The 22,973-nt window shown below is 44.9% G+C and overlaps 1 protein-coding gene across 4 annotated transcripts in view; it reads right to left on the bottom strand.

Annotated features, from left to right (window-relative positions):
• Nucleotides 1–201: 201 nt before the first annotated feature.
• ero1b (endoplasmic reticulum oxidoreductase 1 beta) overlaps nucleotides 202–22,973 on the bottom strand; it is a 142,439-nt gene continuing 119,667 nt past the window's right edge. For all 4 annotated transcript variants that reach the window (XR_005461051.1, XM_038800530.1, XM_038800532.1 and 1 more), the window contains 2 exons: nucleotides 10,659–10,792; nucleotides 202–4,265 (listed from right to left, as the gene is read on the bottom strand). Coding sequence is in view for 3 of the 4 variants with exons in the window: in XM_038800530.1 (XP_038656458.1) it covers nucleotides 4,205–4,265; nucleotides 10,659–10,792 (195 nt within the window). In the remaining variant the exon portion in view is untranslated. The remainder of the gene's footprint in view (nucleotides 4,266–10,658; nucleotides 10,793–22,973) is intronic.

Here is a 22,973-nt window from a genome sequence, read left to right as displayed (position 1 = left end):
AGAAAATGCCGTGAGGAAGTTAGCTCCTTTAGCTGCCGCCATTTTACCAGCATCAATGACAATGATAATATCAAAAGAATGACAATTTTTGCATAGATTGCTACCTAGGCTGCATTCCTCATTTTTCAGTTAAACAATTAAAAAACTTAATTGGTGTGCCAGAAGTACAAGGCAGCTTCAGACTGGAATAATATACACATGCACAAACAACCGATTTCAGTTTATTACTGGAAAGAAACAATATCCACAGCTACATGAATGCACAAAGGTAATATTTATCTCTAAATGCATGATGAAATGTCACAACATTGCTCGTGATATGGATCCTTCAACAGGCTGTTCTAAAAACAAGGTTGTCAGTTTTCAAAATGGATAGCTAGGAAAATTAATTTTTCTTTAAATAAATACATCTGACAAGTGCAGGAAACACGAGGTGCAATTCAATATTTTCAAACATTTTGCTGTCTTTATGCTGAACAGACATACAGTACATCAAAACCAGAAACAAAATCAACTCGGCAAGGTTTGGAACACAGGCGACTTGTGATCAAGATTTTTTAAAAAAAGCATTTTTACAATCAGTTTTGTCACATTGACCAAGCAAGCATTTTGTTGCTTAAGGCAGGGTACAGATTCACCAAAATATTAGTGATCATGTAAACTGAAAGACAGGCAAGTGTTATAGCAACATGGTGTACAATCTGCAGCTAAAGGTAATAGATATTTTGTATTTTCTTTCAGAGTTGTGAAGCAGTAGGTACACAAAGGAAACATATGCTTGGTTCACAGAATACAGGTTATTCCAGTCAGCATTTGCAAATGTGTGGTGTTCAAAAAAATTACTGATTAATGTTTTAAAAATTTGCAGTAATTTAGAGCATGTGCTATTTGGTTACTTAGATACCTGCTCTTCTCCAGCAAGGAATTGCAAGTAGATAAAACTGCACATTTCTGAAACTACGATGACCCTACATTGCTAGTTCCTGCTGAATCAGAATGTTGCAAAACAAATTATGCAAAAAAAGGTGGCTCAGTATCTGGTTTCTTCACTGAAATCATAGTTTATTAGGTAAATTAAAAATACATTTATTGCATCTGTTTATTTAACTTAGTGCATTGAAACTTGGTGTGCATTGAGCTAGATTATCTATGTGCTCGTCAGTACAATGTCACCTGTTACGTGCACAAGGCTTCATCAGCTTGTTTTGCTGTACATGGGAGATATTTTTCATATTTAAAACCATGGCAAACCATTACTTCGGTGCTAATTTCTGTGGTTTGTTAAGTGATCTACTATAAATTATCACAAGTGGAGAAAACTGATATTTTCAATTATAGCTTGAACCAACATGCATTCTATACTTCTGTAACACCTAGCTGTGCCAAAAATTCAAAGGTTTAAACAGCTCGTTTTAAATAGGCAAAGGGAGTTAAAATAAATGATACATTAGAACAAAGATAAAATATTCATTGCAAAAAAAAAAACGATTTGCAGGACAAATATTGGAGTTCAATTTAAAACTGAAGATTTTTTCTTCGGTCTTTCTTTCTTGTTGTACAAATGATTTTTTTTTAACCTGCACTTTTCTCTCACCCCAATACACCATTCTCCAGTGGACAGGAGGGATTTAACAGGAGGCAAGTCAACACGTCTATGCCACTCTCTTGATGCAGAAGATGTATCCACTTGTGGGGGGGAATCAAAACTAGAGACCACAAATACAAGGATAGTTGCTAATAAATCCAATAAGGAATTGAATGACTTCTTTATCCATAAAGTGGTAAGAATGTGATACTCATCATCACATGAACTAGAAGAGGAGAATAGCATAACTACATTAAGTTGGTAGACTAGTCCCCAAGAGAGCAAGGAATAGATTGTTATGAACAGAAGAACACATGTAATAGCAGTCATCTCTTTGAGCCTTCTCCAACATTAAGTAAGATCATGTCTGAATCAGTATAATCTTCTATTCCTTTCTTTCGAATGTATGGTGGTAGTGGTTAGCACTGCTGCCTCAGTGCCAGGGACATGGGTTCCATTCTCGTCTTGGGTGACTGCGTAGAGTTTGTGTGTTCTCCCAATGCTCCGGTTTTCTCCCACAATCCAAAGACATGCAGGCTAGGTGGATTGGCCATGATTAATTCACCGGTTATGGGGAAAGGATGGGAGAGTGGGCCTAGGTAGGGTGTGCTCTTTTGGAGGGTTGGTGCAGATTCGATGGGCCAAATGGTCTTCTTCTGCACGGTCGGTATTCGATGGATACTTATCTAGCATCCCCTTAAATGAATTTATGCTAATCACCTCATACCAGGTTCGACTTAGCTCTCCAACCAAGAACCCAATTGGATTTAAGAATGCTCGGTTCAATTAATTGACATACAATGGGTGAATTTGGAAATACAAGCTTACAGACTGAAAGATCTAATGACTTAAATCCGTAAATCGTTTAGCCAAGGCGCAGATATACAAATCCTTTAGCCAAGGCGCAGATATACTAATGACCTAATCTTTTCTGAATATTTGGAGTAGACTTTAATATTTTGAACAATGCATGTATGTGAACCAGGCATAAGTTTCATACCAACAATGCAGGGGCCGAGGGACTGAACAGGTTTTATACCAACAACCAGAGGTTAAGACACAAACAAAGGCAGAAAATACAGGTTACATAACAAAATATAGTTTCTATTATTTGTGCCATATATAATGATATATTTGCTGCAGGCACTCCAACAATAATTTGCTTTATGCCCACAAAATGTTTTTAAACAGTCACATTGCTTTGATCCTTGCTTCCAAAAGGTTGCTGCCCATCAATTACATCAGCAGGTTAGGCAGCTATATTTGGTCAATTCAGAGAATTACCTTCTTAATATAGGATACTAAAATCTAAAATAAAAGCAGTCATTGGAAATGAGCTACAGCTACATCATGATACTGACAGCTATTTTATGTGGAAAGCAAATATGAAGTATATATGTACTCAAATATTATTGCTTTTTGATTTTGAAAACCATTGTCATCTAAAGTACATCTACTTGAGTGCTCTTCCTGAAGGCAAGTCCAACCCACAGCTCCACATTCTCTATCATAGGTAGGGCAAGGAGGGACGGCCCAGAATGCACCCCAGAGAGAAGAGGGATTGAACCCTCTGCTGTTGTCAAGCTGATCAGCATCAACTGACTAGTCTAGAGAGCCAACCAAACCCCCACTCAGGAGTCCAAGTTGCTGTGGCAATATACACTTTTACATGCATGTTGTAGTCTAGAGTTGTGGAGGCTCCACTTTATTTCCATCACGTGGCTAAGATTTAGAAGTACAGGGTTACCAAATAACATTTGATATCAGACGAATTTTAAAGCTACTTATGACAGTCACAATGTTTTTAGTTTTAATATGTAGTCTGAAAACCCTCCATTACATAAATAGATTACCAATATTTAGAAACTTCTTCTATTTCTCCACAGGATTTGACTAAACATTTAAACGTTGTTTAAAAGCCTATTTAGCTCATTGTGCAGCAGGTGAAATTAACATTTTTCCAACCACTGCTTTTATTTTTAATTTCAAACACTGTGTCCTCATTTAATATACAAATGACGTAACCTGACAGTCATATACCCCAGTATAACATGAATTACTTTTGAAGGAAGTCTGATCATTTTATGGTTTATTCGAGCTTTAAGCCAATAGTCAAAGATATCAAAGTACTGTCCAAAAACAACACTGAAAAGTTAGGTTCCAGGAAGTCCTCTCCAATTATTTTGGGGGTTAAAAATAAAATTACATTTGCATTTTAATAGATTAGTGCAGACAAACCTTGAACTGTTCAGATTCAGAACTTTCTTAATGGCTTGGTAGTTTTTGAAATCAAAGAAATCCAAATATGTGGTGTTAACTAGAAAATAGACCATGAACACTGTAGGTTTGGGAATAATCAAGAACCTTCAGAACATATAATTTTAATCAGGCTCATGAAGAAATGGAATCGAATGAAATGTAAAAGGCTGTTCACTATTACCAAACCAAATTCATCTCTTTACCTTTCATTCAAAGTAGTTCAAGCCAATGCAATACTGGTAAAATGTGCAACAGCTACTAGATCCCTGAAGAGCCTGAAGTTTTGTTGAGTGCCAGAGGCTGGGACAATATTACGAAGTCTCTACCCTGCACCCATCTTTGTTGCTTCCATAGCATTTGTTACCTCTTCTTCTTTAACAGAATTTTGAAATACTGTAACTCTTGTATACTTGTTGAAAGCCTGAAAGAGTAAAGCATCAAAGTTACACACTGCCTCAAGACCACAGAAGTCAGCTATTTTTACAGATATATTATAGCAAAGGTTACAGGATGGGAATGAGGAAAGGGAAGAAAACTGGAACATTTCATAAGCCAGAAGCTCCCCACTTCAGCATGGAACCTATGCACATTATGGTATGTTCGACAGCAGGTGTGCCGCCTCCTTAAAGATTATTTTAACTGTCTATCGGAAGTTAATGAGTACACAATTTAAACAATTTTACAAGTATTAGAGGATAAGGGTCATATTTCTTTGGTAAACCGGAACCCTGGAAGAAGTAATTTAAACGTTTCTTGCTTTATCCCTATGTTAGCTCCATGTTACTATTTAGGAAATCAGGAAATCTCATATTACAATGGCCAATGGGTCTTGTTAAAAATGTGTTTTATTCAGAAACCTGTTCGGCACAACATTATCAGTGCGACTGATATTCAACATTCAGGGTTCCTCTGAACTGATCCAGACTCAATTTAATAATCAGTCAAAATTAATTTAAACCTTAATGTTAGAAATGAGATCATAGTGCTGCAATTAGTATCAGTATCATCCGTAAAATTAATTTAGACAACATATTCAACCACATATAGTTGCATCTTAAGTTAGTGATCATGTATTTCCCATCATGGACAGCCACTTAGCAGACGTTTGAGCATACATCGATGGGTAAACATATCACGCCTCTGGCTCTTTTGTGCAATTAAACTCCAATTAAAGCTCTCCTTAACCTTCTAGTCAAAGGAGAACAATCCCAGCTTCTCCAGTCTCTCCATATAACTAATAACAGAAAATGCGGGATAAATTTAACAGGTCTGGCAGCATCCATGGAGAGAAACAGAATTAACGTTCGAGTCCATATGCCCCTTCTACAGAACTGAAGAGAAGATTGACAAAGGTGTCAAAGACATAAGCAAACCAGTATGTTAATGGTGCCATTATAGAGCGAAGAATGCTAATTTAGGCAAAAGGTTAGATTGCAGAATGGGTTAATAGGAAAATAATGGAGGGAAATCTTAACAAGGGATAGGTGGCCATTTGGGGGAAGGGTGGGGTTGTGTTGGGGCAAGTCAACAGAGCTAAAAATAAAAAAAAGGGGAAGAAAATAAAGATGGAGGGGATTGTTCACCACCTGAAGTTGTTGAACTCAATGTCAAATCCAGAAGGCTGTAATGTGCCTAATTGGAAGAGGTGTTATTCTTCCAGTTTGTGTTGGATATCACTGGAGCATTGTACCAGGCCAAGGATGGACATGTGGCCATGAGAGCAAGATGCTGAGTTGAAATGGCAAGTGACCAGAAGGTTGGGGTCATGCCTGTGGACGGAACGAAGGTGTTCCACAAAGCAGTCACCCAGTCCGTGTTTAGTGTCCGCAATGTAGAGACAACCCCGTTGGGAGCAGCAAATAATGTACAGCAAGTTGGAGGAGATGCAGGTAGTGAGCCGTGGGTCCTTGGACAACTGGGGGTTTTGGTCTTTGTTCGGGGTGGGTGCATTGGGGTGAGCGCAGAGGTGCAGGCGATAGGTTGGACATGGTTGAGTGCCCTGTGAACCACAGTGGGGTGTAGAATCCTTGGTTGAGGAAGCACTGTTATCGAAGGTGGCATCGTTAGAAGAGATGCAGCGGAGGCAGAGAAACTGGGAGAACAGGATAGAGTTCTTACAGGGAACAAGGTGTGAGGAGCTGTAGTTAAGGGGATCATCGGAGTTGTTGGTTTGTACTAAATACTGGTGGTCAGTCTTTCACCATAAATGGGGACAAGAGCAGCTAAGGTAGGAAAATGTTGGAGATAGACCATGTTAAGGTGAGAGACGGGTGGAAATTGGGAGAAAAATTGAGACATTTTTCCAAGTCCAGACGAGAACATGAAGCAGGAATGGAGGAAGGAGTTGTGGGCGATGGCCTGAGTAAGACTGGAACAAGGAATGCTCCATGTATCCCATAAGATGACAGGCATAATTGTGGGCCATGTAGATACCCATAGGCATACATTTGATTTTTAGAAAGCGAGACAAGTTAAAGGAGAATATATTTAGTGATAGAACAAGTTCCAGTAGCCAGAGGGAGGTGGTGGATGATGTTTGCTCGGGTAAGTGGAGAGCCTGAAGACATAGAGGTGTAGAGGGATTGGACACCCATCAAGAAGAGGCAGAAGTTAAGGCTGAGAAACTGAAAATTGTTGATGTGATGAAGACTATCAAAGGACTCACAAATGTTGGGGGGGGGGGGGGGGGGGGGGGGGTTTGAACAAGGGGAGTGGGAATAGTCAAGATAGGAAGAAATCAGTGGGGAGGACAGGCTGATATAAATTTTGGGAAGGAGGTAGAGCAGGCTGGGTGAGGTTGGACGACTATGAGGTTGGAAGCTTGGGGGGGGGGGGGGGGGCGGGGAAAGAGAGAGAGGTAATGAGATCAGTGACAGTTCTGGAAACAATGGCTCGAAGTTTGGTGGTGAGGTTGTAGTTTAGGGGAGGCAGGAGGGAGTTGGCACTCTGTCTCTGCGAGGTAGCGGTCAGTATTCCAGATAATGTCACTATCCTTGTCGGCAGGTTTGAAAACAAGGTTGGGATAGACCCAAGGGAACAGAAAGTTCAGAAGCAGACAGGTTGGAGTGGTTAAGAGGAGCAGAGAAATTGAGGTGGTCAAGGTTATGCCGCCAATTCTCAGTGAACAAATCAAGAGTAGGCAGGAGGCCAGTGAAAGGGATCCAGGTAGAGGGAAAATAGTGGAGGTTGGTGAAAGCTTCCATTGAGCAGGGTGGGATGGATTCCTGTCCAAAGTGAGAACAGAGACGACAAAAGAGGAGTTCAGCATTGTGCCAAGCCTGAAATTAATTTGAAGTGAGAAGATTAAGGAATGAAGTTGAGTCCTTTGCTTAGTACAGAATGTTCAGCAGAGAGGAACAGGTCAGAGGCTATAGTGAAAACACGGCAAGTTGTGGGATTGGAAGAAGGAATGGGGTCAGAGGGACAGGAAGATGTGGAGGGTCCTGGATGGGCATTGGTATTCCCAAGTTGCTGGAGCTTGCGTTCCTTCATTCATGAAGGAAAGAGAAAGAGCTTTTTGTTAAGGCCTCGGATGTGAAGGATTTTAAGATGGAACTAAGGATAAGGACAGTCTGAGGGAGAGTGAGTCAATATTGCTGGAGAGGGGGGTCTGGGGGCACATGGCACTGAGTGTGGATCTTAGAATATGATGAAAACAGCAGTCCAAGAAGCTGCTGGAGATAGCTTTAATCTTGGGAGGATTCAAAACATGAGGGATGGAACTTAAATGCAAACTGGAAGAACAACACCATCTTTTAATTAGACACATTAGTGACTTCTGGACTCAAGTTTAGCAACTTTAGACTGCAAACTTCCCCCTACCATCTTGAAACCAACCCCCCCCACCAATTTTTTTTTTGCACCACCCCAACCCTCCCCCTACATGGCCACCTATCCCTTGTTGGTCAGTTCTGCTCCCTTTGCAGGACAGTTGTTGCCTATTAGCATATCCCTTTGTCTTATGTCAATGACACCTTTGTGAATCTCCTTTGCTCTGATCTATTCTGCCCAACCTCCTCCACCTGCCTTTCCAACTGTATAATTTATTAGATTTCTACCTCTCTTCAGTTCTGTAGAAGGGTCATATAGATTTGAAATGTTAGCTTTGTCAGATCTCCTGAATGTAGCCAGCATTTTCTGTTTTTATTTCAAATTTCCAGCATCTGCAGTATAGCTCACTGGGCTAAATCGCTGGCTTTTAAAGCAGACCAAGCAGGCCAGCAGCACGGTTCGATTCCCGTACCAGCCTCCCCGGACAGGCGCCGGAATGTGGCGACTAGGGGCTTTTCAGAGTAACTTCATTGAAGCCAACTCGTGACAATAAGCGATTTTCATTTAATTTTATTTTATTCGCCATATAACTGATGTTCTGAAGTTGACATGTGATCAGTTTTGAAGTCTCACAATTTTAATGAGGTTCTGAAAGAATATGAAAATACTGGCCTGTAATTTCCTCAGAGTGGATTACCACTCTTGACACATTTATCCATGCTGTGATTTTAAAGTCTCCACCTCACCCAGAGCAGCGACATGTGGTCCCTGCTGCACCAGTGTGGAACAACTGGGGCATAGAAAGGAAAGAAACACCCCATTTTTACAGTACTAGCTGCCGTAAGAGAGGTGCTAAAAAGGATAATTTAAAGGGAGAAGCTAAGTGGTTCAGAAAATCAGGGTAAGTGTGGGTGGGTGGAAGAGAAAAGATTCCCCAGCGCTTCATTGGAATACCTTCTAAATGTGTTGCTGGAGAACTAGGAAATTATGGGCCACAATGAGGTTATACAAATCTTGCAGATACATGTACTGTGAATCAGATTTACTCTTTCAGATTTTCTTGTAACGTTCTTGCTCTCTCAGAAGAAAATGTTTAAACATTCATAATGCCTCTAAAAATACATTTGTTTAAAAAGTAATCCAAATTGAAAGATCAGATTAAAATAGATCACCTGTCAAGGAGCTAATTGGTCTCACTGTCAATCTTCCTTTTATTCCCGTCAGCAGCTTATTTTTTTCAACTGCAAGTATAGTTCAGGGATACGAGAGGGAGGGAGCCAAATGAGCGAAGGTCACTGACAAAATAAACCAGATTCCTGACCGAGAGGACTTCACAATAGTAATACAGGGGACGATTTGTCAGTTTTGCCTGGACTTCCCATTAAAACGGTTAAACTAGCTTCTTGTTTCTTGGGGGAATTTGAGCTAAAGTCAGCTCCCTGCCTTTTTTTAAACTAAATTTGCAAAGTAATCAAAATGTTCCAATTTATTGTAAGTGAAAGTTTATTTCCTTCTGTTTTACTATTTTCTCCCCCTAGTGTGGGAGGGGAAGCAGAAAACAATGAACAGAAAACAAAATAACTTACAAACTGAAGATGAATTGACGTGAGCAGAGTAGATAAACTGACATTTTCCAAAAGACCCGTTTTCCGGCAGACAACTTCCATGCTGTAAATTGAGCAAGAACCAGATGCAATGCACTGCACAAGTTTTGGGAATGTGCAGAAATGTAGATCCTCAGCAGCACAGCAATTTGTAAACATGGGACAGTGCCTCTTACTTATGTTCCTCGTCTTAATTATGTTGCTTTGTCTAAACATTGGGGTTCACATATTTTTGAGAGCTGGGAAAGAGCATTCATGTCCTAATTTGTGTTATTTAAAAAAAAAATGTATTTATGGTTTGTGCACTTTTGCGAACAAGACAGACATGGAAAGGTAAGCAAGGCATTTAGTGGGATTCAAAGTATAGCAGTCAAGGCAACCAATGTGCAGGATGATGATCCTCAAAAAGATGGAATACCCTGATTCAAGTCTATTCTCTTAACACTAGACATCCCTTCCCAAGTGTGTTGTCTCAGTTTCTCTAATACAAGTAAGGTTAAGGGGGGGGGGGGGGGGGGTTGTTGCGTTACGGGTACAGGGTGGATACGTGGGTTTGAGTAGGGTGATCATTGCTCGGCACAACATCGAGGGCCGAAGGGCCTGTTCTGTGCTGTACTGTTCTATGTTCTAAGAGCTCAAAGGCATACTGGCTGCCACTCACTGCACCGGCTCTTTTCCCTGCCTCCTGTGGCTTTCTTTATTTTTCTATCCCTCCATGCTGGGATAGGTTGAAGTGGCCGCTTGAGGGCAACTTCAAGCCCTTCACCAACAATATTAGCAAATCACATTATCCTTTACACCATGGCAGTTTCAGGCCTCAGATCAGTTTGGAGGAAAGAATCCAGCCTGGCTTCTCTCATCTTCATATTAATGTTGGGTATGCCAGAACTGGCAACTACTTAGATTTAAATCAGAATCTCACCGTTGGCTTCTCGTTCACATACTTCCACATTGTGGAATGGAATGCAGAAATGCTAAACCTGCACTGAGTCTGTGCTCCTGCTTTATGAATGCATTGACTAGGCAGCACGGTGGCCTAGTGGTTAGCACAACTGCCTCACGGCGCTGAGGTCCCAGGTTCGATCCCGGCTCTGGGTCACTGTCCGTGTGGAGTTTGCACATTCTCCCCGTGTCTGCGTGGGTTTCGCCCCCACAACCCAAAAATGTGCAGAGTAGGTGGATTGGCCATGCTAAATTGCCCCTTAATTGGAAAAAATAATTGGGTAATCTAAATTTATAAAAAAAAAATGAATGCATTGACTAAATAAATGAACAAGTCTCAAAGCTGGGTCCTGGGGATTAGAGGATCAGCTAATCCAGTGCTCCAAACAATAATGCAGCTCATTGGGCCAGCAAAGAAAGCCACTGCAAATGAATTTGCTAAGTTAGATGAACCCTCTTCTTTTGATAATACAGCACAGTTTAGAAGTAGTTCTTACCTGCCAAACGCATTCAGAAGAGCAACAGCCTCCTGTCTAGTGAGCTGAAAGCCTGACGAAGGACTTCGCTCAGGAAGATTCTTGATTTCTCGTTCAGAAAATAAAATCTTCAGGGCAGTACCCAAGCCCTGAGTCTGGAATGGAGACAAGAAAATAAAAGTATTACATCCAAGTGTTCTGCTGCCTTTCCGAAAAAGGTTGTGCATTGGAATACTTTCATCAGTTTGATTTTGGGTTTTTCAGTGACTTATCTTAAAGCTCAGTTTTGACAAAAGTCATCGACCTGAAGTGTTAACTCTGTTGTTACCCTCCCCAAATGCTGCCAGACCTGCTGGACATTTCTATCATGTTTTGTTTTTATTCCATTTTGAAGTATGAATAGTTACAGGTTTAAGCAGTGTAATGTTACTGGTTCAATAAACTTTCAATACTGCATCCAGGACTAAGAGTGAGTATTATAGTGCAGACAGGTTATCAACCCGAAATGTTAACTGTTTCTCTCCACAGATGCCGCCTGACCTGATGAGATTATCAGCGTCCATTTTAGGTGGCTACATTGGCAGTAAGAGTGGGAACGATTCCTGGTCAGCCATGTGATGGAAAGAATGCTGGAACCATTTTTGTTCTTATTACAAAATTAAACCATGGCAGTGGAACAGAAGGAAAGATTTTGAGAAATTCTTCATTGCAGTGATCAAAGTCTGAAATTGACTCCTATATAGGGTGGTGGTGGTGCATTACTCAGGGAAGCAGTTTCTGTGGCAACATTAACTTTTTACATGCATATTGTCTGGAGCTATAGGCGTGATGGCAGAGGTTCCAGCATTCTTTCCATCACATGGCTGACCAGGAATCGTTCCCACTCTTACTGCCAATGTAGCCACCTAAAATGGACGCTGAGCTACAAAGTAAGCCAAGCGCTAAGACTGCAGGGAAACAGGCAGTTTAGCCAGAACAGCAGTCTGCAAAGAGAGCATTTTGCATTCTGCAAGTAGCAGAAACCAGTTTGGGCTCAGGTGAGAAGACCTTAGCTAGGTGCAAATGGCAAAACGCTTTGCATGCTAATGAGGCAATCAGACCTGAACACCCACACAATAGAAACATTTGATTCTGAATGGACACATTTGAATCAAGGCCCAGACATCAAGGCACCAGAAACCTCCAAACAAAAGGGCATAAGAAACGCCCCCCCCCATCACGGAGACCCCCTCGCATTGGGGAATTAAAACAGTATCGATGAGGAATTGACCCAATAGATATCCAAAGGTTAAAGCCCGCCCAAGAAGAGGGAAGGACAATGGGATCCCTATAAAAGACAGGGACCTCGTGTTGTCCGGTCTGTTATTCCGTGCTCCGGCCCTGACCAAGAACTTGAAGCTACACTCTGACTCCAGCCGTTGAGCACCAGCCGCCGAACCGTAAGTGCCAGTACGACGCTCGCTACGCGAACTAAGCCCGCTAGAACCCCCAGTGACCAGAACGCTTGCTGAAGGTTGCAGCCCAAGACCAGGACGAAGGCCTCGCTCCCTGACCTTGCCTGTTCCTGTTAGATAAGTATTCTGATTACTTTAGTTTAGTCATAGCTTAGTCTCTTAGTGTGTGCATGAGTATTTATTATAACTGTATAATAAATATTATCGTTTGGACCTTACTAATCGGTGTATCGTCTTTATTACTTTGAACTTGACCTTGGAATACTCGTGACGGTGTCTATACGGCACCTGGCGACTCCTAAGCTGAATAAATACATAGAACAGAGCCTAGTGGTGTTAAGCACTTGGAAGTTAATACACCCCAATAAACGCGTTTTGCCCACATACCAAAACGTGCAACACCTGTCTTTGGTATGTGTTGAAGGGCTTCCAGGTTGATATGCAACCTGTTTGGCCCCATTATGGACACTTCAGTCGTGAATACCGCCCAGTCCATCACACGAACCTGCCTCCCATCCATGGACTCCATCTACACCACCCGCTGCCGGGGAAAGCGGGCAGCATAATCAAGGATCCCTCCCACCCGGCTTACTCACTTTTCCAACTTCTTCCATCGGACAGGAGATACAGAAGTCTGAGAACACGCACGAACAGACTCAAAACCAGCTTCTTCCCCACTGTCACCAGACTCCTAAATGACCCTCTTATTGACTGACCTCATTAACACTACACCCTGTATGCTTCAACCGATGCCAATGCTTATGTAGTTACATTGTATATCTTGTGTTGCCCTATTATGTATTCTCATGTATTTTCTTGAATTTTGTTTAATTCCCTTTTCTTCCATGTACTGAATGATCTGTTGAGCTGCTTGCAGAAAAATACTTTTCACTGTACCTCGGTACACATGACAATAAACAAATTCAATCCAATCTACCTTGGCCAACCACTGCTGGGGTGTGACTCAAATTTGTGGCTCAGAGGCAGGGATGCTACCCACAGTGCCACAAGACACCTCACAGATGAATGATGGAATCATTTAAGAAACAACTGGTTGCCATAATGGGAACATTAGGATCGTTGGGAATGATAGAATAAAAACAGCCAGAATAGCCTCCCTAAAATAATAATAATAATCTTTATGGTCACAAGCAGGACAGCATTTATTTTATTTATAACTTTGGGGTAGCCAATTATTTATTTATTTCCCCCCCAATTTTAGAGGCAATTTATCGTGGCCAACCCACCTAACCTGCACATCTTTGGGCTGTGGGGGTGAAACCCACGCAGACATGGGGAGAACGTGCAAGCTCCACGCGGACAGTGACTCAGCGCCGCAGTCCCAGTGCTAACCACTGTGCCACATGCCGCCCTACAAGCAGGCTTAACACTGTAATGAAGTTACTGTGAAAAGCCCCTCGTCAACACATTCCGGTGCCTGTTCGGGTACAGAGGGAGAATTCAGAAAATCCAATTCACCTGACAGCACGTCTTTCAGGATTTGTGGGAGGAAACCGGAGCATGGAGGATACCCACGCAGACACAGGGAGTACATGCAGATTTTGCAGTGACCCAAGCTGGGGATCGAACCTGGGACCCTGGTGCTGTGAATCAACAGTGCTATGCACTGTGCTACTGTGGAGAATGCTTTCCCGTGAGCAACAGCAATAGCTAAAAAAACTAATCATCTAGGAAACCAGAAAGATTTGGCTACTTGACATATTACAAGTTTCAAGGAAACTGGGGAAAAAATCTACACCAGTTTATTGATTGTGGCCCAGTCTCATTGTTCCAGACTCTGCAACATTGGTCTCTCATCCCTATAGGTTGCAGGACCACTGGCCTTTGCACAAAACAGTATAATCGGCTACAAATTCAATGTCCAAAGGTACAGTTCCCACAAATAGCTCAAAATAAGTGCTTTGAGACACTACAATGTTTACTTTATGAAAGACAATAGTCTTTCTTTAACAATATTTTCAAACAGCAATGTTTGACTCTTAAATACTCTCTCAAACGGCCTAGAATGCCACTCAGTTGTAATGCCAAAACATCAATAAAAAGGAAATGAAACCAGATGGACCATCCCGCATCAACCTAGGCAACTGAAACAACAATGGCAAACTGAGTCCTGTTAACCCTGCAAAGTCCTCCTTACTAACAAAATTGGGAGAGCTGCCTCACAGATTAGTCAGGCAACAGTGTGACATAGTCATACTTATGGCATCATACTTGACAGATAATGCCCAGACACCACCATCACTGGTTATGTGCTGTCTTACTGCCAGGCCAGACCCCACAGAGATGGCTGCAAGGACATAGATGCTAGACTGGGACTATGGCAGGAATGAGAAAACCAAGAGGGAAAGAAAGTACTTCATCTCATCCTCACCAACCTGCCCGCTATAGATGCATCTGCCTATGACAGTATAGTTAAGAGTAACCACTGCAAAGACCTTGCGGTGAGGAGGTCAATCTTCGCTTGAGGATACCCTCCAGATGTTGTGTGGCACTACCACGGTGCTGAATGGGATAGGTTCCGAACAGACCTAGCAACTCGAAACTGGACATCCATGAAGCACTATGGGCCTTGAGCAGCAGCAGTAGCATTGGACTCAACTACAATCTGTAACCTCATGGCCTGGCATATCTCCCACTATCATAACCACCAAGCCAGAGGATCAACCCTGGTTCAGTGAATAGTGCAGAAGGGATGCCACAATCAACGGATCAAATCTAAACTCTGCAGTCCTGCCACATCCAGTTATGAATAGTGGGACAATACTAGAGGGTCAACAAATACCCCCATCCTCAATGATGGAGGAGCCCAGCACATCAATGCAAATTCGCAGTGGTTAGAATTGTTGCCTCAGTGCCAAGAACCCGGCACTGGGCGACTGTGTGGAATTTGCCCATTCTCCGAGACTATGTGGTTTTCTTCCACAATCCAAACATGTGCAGCTTAGGTGGGCTTGCAGAGACAGGGCCCAGGTAGGACACTCTTTCGGAGAGTCGGTGCAGACTAAATGGGCTGAATGGCCTCCTTCTGCAATGTAGGGATTCTATGGAATAATCTTCAGCCAGAAGTGCCAAATGGATGATCCATCATCCATCCAGCTTCAGAGGTCCCCAGCATCACAGATGCCAGTCTTCAGCCAATTTGATTCACTTCACATGATATTAAGAAACAGCTGAAGGCAAAAGACACTGCAAAGGCTATGGGCCCTGACAGTATTCCAGCAATAGTACTGGAATTCCACAACTAGCTGAAGTAATAAATAATCTTTATTGTCAAAAGTAGGCTTATATAGGGCAGCACGGTGGCCTAGTGGTTAGCACAACCGCCTCACGGCGCTGAGGTCAAAGGTTTGATCCCGGCTCTGGGTCACTGTCCGTGTGGAGTTTGCACATTCTCCCCGTGTCTGCGTGGGTTTCACCCCCACAACCCAAAAATGTGCAGAGTAGGTGGATTGGCCATGCTAAATTGCCCCTTAATTGGGAAAAATAATGGGGTAATCTAAATTTAAAAAAAAAAAAGTAGGCTTATATTAACACTGCAATGAAGTTACTGTTAAAATCTCCTAGTCGCCACATTCCGGCGCCTGTTCGGATACACTGAGGGAGAATACAGAATGTCCAAATTACTTAATACTGTACCGTTCGGGACTTGTGGGAGGAAACCCACGCTGACACAGGGAGAATGTGCAGACTCCGCATAGAGTGACCCAAGCCGAGAATCGAACCTGGGACCCTGGCGCTGTGAAGCCATAGTGCTAACCACTATGCTACCATGCTGCCCACGCTCCTAGTCATGCTCAATTAGCACAGCTACAACACTGGCATCTAACCTGCAGTGGACAATTGCCCAAGTACGTTCTGTACAAAAAAAGAGACAAATCCAACCCGGCCAAATACCACCCATCAATTTAATCTTTATCATAGAAACAGAAAATAGGTACAGGAGTAGGCCGTTCGGCCCTTCGAGCCTGCACCACCATTCAATATCATGCCTATTCACAGTAACTTCATTGAAGCCTACTTGTGACAATAAGCGATTATTATTATAAATTCAGTATCCCACTCCCACCTTCTCTCCAAATCCTTAGCCACACGTGCCACATCCAGCTCCCTCTTGAATATATCCCACAAACTGGTCCCAACAGCTGTCTGTGGTAGAGAATTCCAGAAGTTCACAATTTTCTGACAGAAGAATTTCTTTTTCATCTCAGTTCTGAATGGATTACCCTTTATAAGAGTTTCATAGAATTTACTGTGCAGAAAGAGGTCATTTGGCCCATCGAATCTGCATCGGCTCTTGAAAAGAGCACCCTACTTAAGCCACACCTCCACCCTACCCCAGTAACCCCACCTAACCCAAGTGCAATTTATCATGGCCAATCCACCTAACCTGCACATCTTTGGACTGTGGGAGGAAACCGGAGCACCCGGAGGAAACCCACGCACACACGGGGAGAATGTGCAGACTCCGCACAGTGACCCAAGTGGGAATCGAACCTGGGACACTGGTGCTGTGAAGCCATAGTGCTAACCACTCTGCTACCGTGCTGCCCATTTTTAGGCTGTGACCCATAGTTCTGGATGTCCCCGACATCGGGTACATTCTTCCCACATTTAGCCTATCCAGTCCCATCCGGATTTTATGTTTCTATGAGATCCCTCTCATACTTTTAAACTTCAGTGAGTTCACACCCAGTCGATCCAGTCTTTCTTCATATGTCAGTACTGCCATTCCAGGAACCTTCGCTGGACACCCTCAATAGCAAGAATGTCCTTCCTCAAACGAGGAGACCAAAACTGCACAATACTCAAGGTGTGGCCTCACCAAGGCCCTGTATAACTGCAGTAAGACTTCCCTATTCCTATACTCAAATCTTCTCAAAATAAACGCCAGCATGCCATTAGCTTTCCTCACCACCTGTTGTACCTGCATGCCAACCTTCTAGCAATATCTAAACTCATTATCTAAAATAATGAGCTGCAGTTATCCCCATCACTTTACTCCTGTTAGCGTCTTGGGTGTCAATGGACTGGCCAGAGTCGTGGTAGCAGCCTCTGCCACTTTCTCAACAGAGGAGCCTCGAGAAGCTTCCGAATCAGTCGACAAATCTTTAGTTGTTGGCTTCTTTGTCCTGGACTTACTGGGCATTTTTCTTACGTAGGAATATTATCCCATCAAATTAATGAAGTCTTAACCCAATCACTCCCAAAAAACTGGTGAAAAAGGGCTAAAAATAAAGTACCCCAGTGGGGGCCACCTCGTGTGCAACTACTCCCTACATGCTGCCGCCACCAGATGTCTGTTCCCCAACATTTCTTATACATATTTTGTGTCCTCCTCCATGAAGACAGAACCCTCAGTGAACACAGAACCAAATCCCCTAACAGCACATCTTTTGGGACTTGCGGGAGGAAACCGGAGCACCTGGAGGAAACCCACGCAGACTCCGCACAGACAGTGACCCAAGCCTGGAATCGAACCTGGGACCCTGGCTCTGTGAAGCAACAGTGCTAACCATTGTGCTACTGTGCAGCCCATCAACAATGTCACTCTCCATCATGATGAAGAATTCTATAATATTATGTTCGCTCATCCAAGGGGCCTTGCACAACTAGATTGCCAATTAATCCTTTCTCATTACACAATACCCAGTCTAGGATGGCCTGTTGTCTAATTGGTTCCTCAACGTATTGGTCCAGAAAATAATTCTGTATATACTCCAGGAATTCAACCTCTACGTTATTGTTACTAATTTGATTTGCCCAATCTATATGGAGATTAAACTCACCCATCCTTTATCGCATGCGTTTCTAATTTCCTGTTTAATACCATTCCAACATCACCACTACAGTTTTGGGTTTATGTACAACCCTCACGAACATTTTTACCCCATGGCATTTCTCAGCTCTAACCACACTATGTGGCAATCTAAAATGGCCTGCCGCAAAGATCGATGGGAAATGTTGCCACGCCTGAACACAGGCAGGCTGCAGCCTGCAAATACACAAAGTTATAGCTCAGACATGCAGAAACTAACACAGCAGAAAGGCCATTAAAATTCTTCCCAAGAACAATAGTACTATCAAGTCAATCAATCACAGTTTACCAGACACAGCAGCACCCAAGCCCCTGCCCCCAAGACTTTCAGGCATGGCCACAGTGCCCACCCCAAAATCGATGTGGCAGCCCCTGATTGGACTTCATCGATCAGGGTGATGGAGCCCTGATCAATTGATCAGGCCACAAAAGGGGCATGAAAATCCAAGCAGGTTAAAGGGCGCTGCACCACCTTAAAAGCTCACGACTGCAGCTTCGACAGCCAACAACGGTGAATCCATCACAAGCCAAAAGAACCATCCACGCCATCCACAGAGGGACCAGAACAGAGGACACAGACGACCAGCTACAAGAACTCAAGCGCTGCCAGACTACCAGATCTCGGATAAAGCCATATCTGCTCTGTACTTGCCAATCACCTGGAAGTTAAGTTAAGGTCATTTTAAGTGTATTAGTTCATAGTCCAATGTGCATGAACATGTGATTGATTAAGTAATTAACCTTGTGTATGTTAATAAACAATTATTGTCCTGAACAACTTGAGAGATAATTTGTCCACCGTATACGAGTTTAACACACACTGTGGTTTAGGTAAAGAAGGCACAACAGTTGGAGCCAATATACTTACTCACTATTGTGCTAATTTAATCTTTTAACTAGCAATGCAACTTCACCACCTTTTCCTTTTTGTCTGTCCTTCCTAAATAGTTCATTTCCCATCCCTGGTCATATCCCCATACTCCCGACCATATCATTCCCGTTATTTCTCGTCAGTATTTATTGTTGCGAAAGGCACAAATGTTAGGGAAAGGTGCCTGAAGATTGGAGGGTAGCAGATGTTGTGCTCATGTTTAAGGGCTGGAGGAATAAGCCTGGGAACTATAGACCGGTTAGCTTTACTTCTGTAGTGGGTAAATTGTTAGAATGTATTCTGAGGGACAGGATCTGCAGGCATTTAGACAGGCAAGGGCTAATTAGGGAAAGTTAGCATGGCTTTGTAAGGGGAAAGTCATGTCTCACCAATTTGATTGAGTTTTTTGAAGGTGTAACCAAGAAGATAGATGAGGGCAGTGTAGTCAATGTTGTCTACATGGACTTTAGCAAGGCCTATGACAAGGTATCGCATGGTAGGTTGCAGCAAAATGCTAAATCTCACGGAATCCAGGGCGAGGTAGCCAAAAGGATACAAAATTGGCTTCGCAACCAAAGCCAAAGGGTGGTTGTGGAGGGTTGTTTTTCAAACTATAAGCCTGTGACCAGCAGTGTGCCTCAGGGATCGGTGCTGGGTCCACTGTTATTTGTTATATACATATTAATGATTTGGATTAGAATGTAGGAGGCATGGTTACTAAGTTTGCAGATGATACCAAGATTGGTGGCATAGTGGAAAGTGAAGAATGTTATACAAGATTGCAACAAGATGCTGGTTGCGGCTATGCGGAGCTAAGTCGCACATTCGGCAGCTCCCACTAGAATTGGACTTTCGGGCTCTTTTTAGGGCCCCCAGCGGCACTTTTTCGACGATCCCCAGTGTGGGAAGGGGATAACATCACTCCCCCAGAATTGTATGGATTGGACAAGGAGTGGAGCGGTGAAAAAAGTGGAGTTGGAGCAGAGACAGGTGCGAGGAAGGAAGGCTAAGACGGCGGCGGGTGGAGACCAGGCAGCGTGGGAGCAGTGGTCACAGGAGCAGGAGTTTCTCCAGCGCTGCTTCATGGAGCTGAAGTCAGAGTTCTTAGAACTGATGAAGGCCTCGATTGATGAGCTGCTTGAGACCCAGGCAGCCCATGGGGTGGCGATCCGGGAGGTCCGACAAAATGTCTCGGAAAACGAGGACGAGATCTTGGCCTTGGCGGTGAAGGTGGAGACGCTCCATAAGAAATGGCAGGCGAAGCTCGAAGACATGGAGGACCGGTCGAGGAGAAAGAACCTGCGCATTCTGGGTTTCCCGGAGGGGCTGGAAGGTTCAGATGTGGGTGCCTATGTGGTCACCATGTTGAATACGTTGATGGGTGCCGAGTCCTTCCAGGGGCCGCTGGAGCTGGAGGGGGCCCATCGAGTGCTGGCGAGGAGGCCCAAGCCAGAGATATTGGGACTGGGCCTGGAAGGGAAACTATGCCAGAGGGGGTGGGGTCGGACAGGCAGAAAGCACGGATTTTTTCCCGCGCTAAGAATGGAAAGGGGCAGGGCCGGTGCTGAAAGCACGGGCTTTCTTCCCGCATTGAGAAGGGGTGGGGTTGGGGGGGGGGGCAGGGAGTGCCCGCTGATGGACAGGAGGGGGAAGGGAGATTCCTACACTGGGGGGGCTTAAGGCAGATGTGGTCATGCTTCAGGAATCGCATCTACGGGTGACAGATCAGGTAAGGTGGGTAGGGCAGGTGCTCCATTCGGGGCTGGATGCAAAAAAAATCGGGGTTGGCAATCTTGGTGGGGAAGTGGGTGTCGTTTGAGGCGCTGAGCATTGTTGCAGACAACGGAGGTAGGTATGTGATGGTGAGTGGTAAGCTACAGGGAGTGCGGGTGGTATTGGTAAATGTATATGCCCCGAATTGGGACGATGCGGGGTTTATGCGGCGCATGCTGGGTCGGATCCCGAATTTAGAGACAGGGGGCTTGATACTGGGCGGGGACTTTAATACGGTGCTGGACCCGGCATTAGATCGCTCTAGGTCTAGGACGGGCAGGAGGCCGGCGGCGGCCAAGGTGCTGAGGGAGTTTGTGGACCAGATGGGGTGGGGGGGGTAGATCCGTAGAGGTTTGCGAGGCCGGGGGCCAGGGAATTTTCATTCTTCTTCCACGTCCATAAGGCCTACTCTCGGAATAACTTTTTTGTAATGAGCCAGGTGCTGATCCCGAGGATGGAGGACACGGAGTACTCAGCGATAGTCATCTCTGACCATGCCCCACATGGGTGGACCTCGTGCTGGGGGAGGAGAGGGACCATAGCCTGCTGTGACGCTTGGATGTGGGGCTGCTGGCAGACGAAGAGGTTAGCGGGACGGTCCGGAGGTGTATAGAGAGATACTTGGAGACCAACGATAACGGGGAGGTGCAAGTAGGGGTGGTTTGGGAGGCGTTGAAGGCGGTGGTCAGGGGAGAGCTGATCTCCATCAGGGCCCATAAAGAAGGGAAGGAGAGGAGAGAGAGGGAGAGGCTAGTGGGGGAATGGTTAGGATAGATAGGAGGTCCTCAGAGGCCCCGGAGGGGCTACTCAGGGAGCGGCGGTGCCTTCAGGCTGAGTTTGATTTGTTGACCACCAGGAAGATGGAGGTGCAATGGATGAAGGCGCAAGGGGTGGTGTACGAGTATGGCGAGAAGGCCAGCAGGATGTTGGCACATCAGCTTAGGAAGCGGGAGGCAGCGAGGGAGATTGGGGGAGTGAGGGAAGGAGGGGGAGCACGGTGCGTAGTGCGGCGGGGATTAATCGGGTCTTCAGGGACTTCTATGAGGGACTGTATCGGTCTGAGCCCCCATTAGAGGAGGAGGGGATGGGTCGTTTTCTGGACCGGCTAAGGTTCCCGAGGGTAGAGGAGGAGCGGGTGGCAGGGCTGGGGGCGCCGATTGGGTTGGAGGGACTGGTTAAGGGACTAGGGAGTATGCAGGCGGGGAAGACACCGGGGCCAGATGGGTTCCCGGTGGAATTCTACAGGAAATACGTGGACCTGTTGGGTCCGCTGCTGGTTAGGACTTTCAATGAGGCAAGGGAAGGGGGGGGGGGGGATCCTGCCCCCAACGACGTCTAGGGCGCTGATTGGTGAGCTTCTGCTAAAAAGGGCAGAGGAGTTTTAAATACCTGGGGGTGTAGGTGGCTAGTAGCTGGGGTGCCCTGCATAAGCTTAACTTGACGAGGCTGGTGGAACAAATGGAGGAGGAGTTCAAAAGGTGGGATATGTTGCCGCTCTCCCTGGCGGGTATGATACAGTCCATTAAAATGACGGCACTCCCCATCCTGATCCCCAAGGCCTTTTTCAAACGGGTTAACAGGAGTATCATGGGGTTTGTGTGGGCTAAGAAGGAAATGGATGGGGGGTTCCAGAGCTGGTACAGGGCGGGTATTCGGAGGGTTGGGGACCTTTTCATCGACGGGAAGTTTGCGAGCCTTAGGGAACTGGAGGAGAAATTCGGGCTCCCCCCCGGAAACACCTTCCAATATATGCAGGTAAGGGCATTCGTTAGGTGCCAGGTGGTGGAGTTCCCTCTGCTGCCGGCGCCCAGGGAAGGGTGTTGTCGGGGGTGTGGGTTGGAGAAGGGAGGATTTCGTCAATTTACCAGTTGATACAGGAGGAGGAGGCGGCCTCGGTGGAGGAGTTAAAAGGTAAGTGGGAGGAAATGGGAGCCAATCGATAAAGATACGTGAGCAACTGCCTTGGGAAGAGTGAATTCTTCCTCCTCTTGCGCCAGGCTTAGGCTGATACAATTGAAGGTACTGCACAGGGCGTATATGACCGGGGCAAGGCTGAGCCGGTTCTTTGGGGGTGAGGGTAGGTGTGTGAGATGTTCGGGGGGTCCTGCAAACCATACCCACATGTTCTGGGCATGCCCAGCTTTAGAGGAGTTCAGAGGGGTGTAGCAAGGACGCTATCAAAGGTGGTGAACTCCAGGGTTAAGCCAGGCTGGGGGCTTGCAATATTTGGGGTGTCAGATGAGCTGGGAGTGCAGGTTGCAAAAGAGGCCGGTATTCTGGCCTTTGCGTCCCTGGTAGCCAGGCGAAGGATTCTGCTTCAGTGGAAGGATGCGAGACTCCCAAGCGCGGAATCCTGGATTAATGACATGGCAGGGTTTATTAAATTGGAGATGATGAAATTT

This window comes from Scyliorhinus canicula, chromosome 6 (genome assembly GCF_902713615.1).
Source record: "Scyliorhinus canicula chromosome 6, sScyCan1.1, whole genome shotgun sequence".
Taxonomy (NCBI): domain Eukaryota; kingdom Metazoa; phylum Chordata; class Chondrichthyes; order Carcharhiniformes; family Scyliorhinidae; genus Scyliorhinus; species Scyliorhinus canicula.
Note: the sequence above shows the minus strand (reverse complement) of the source record. Positions and strands in the feature narration are given on the sequence as shown.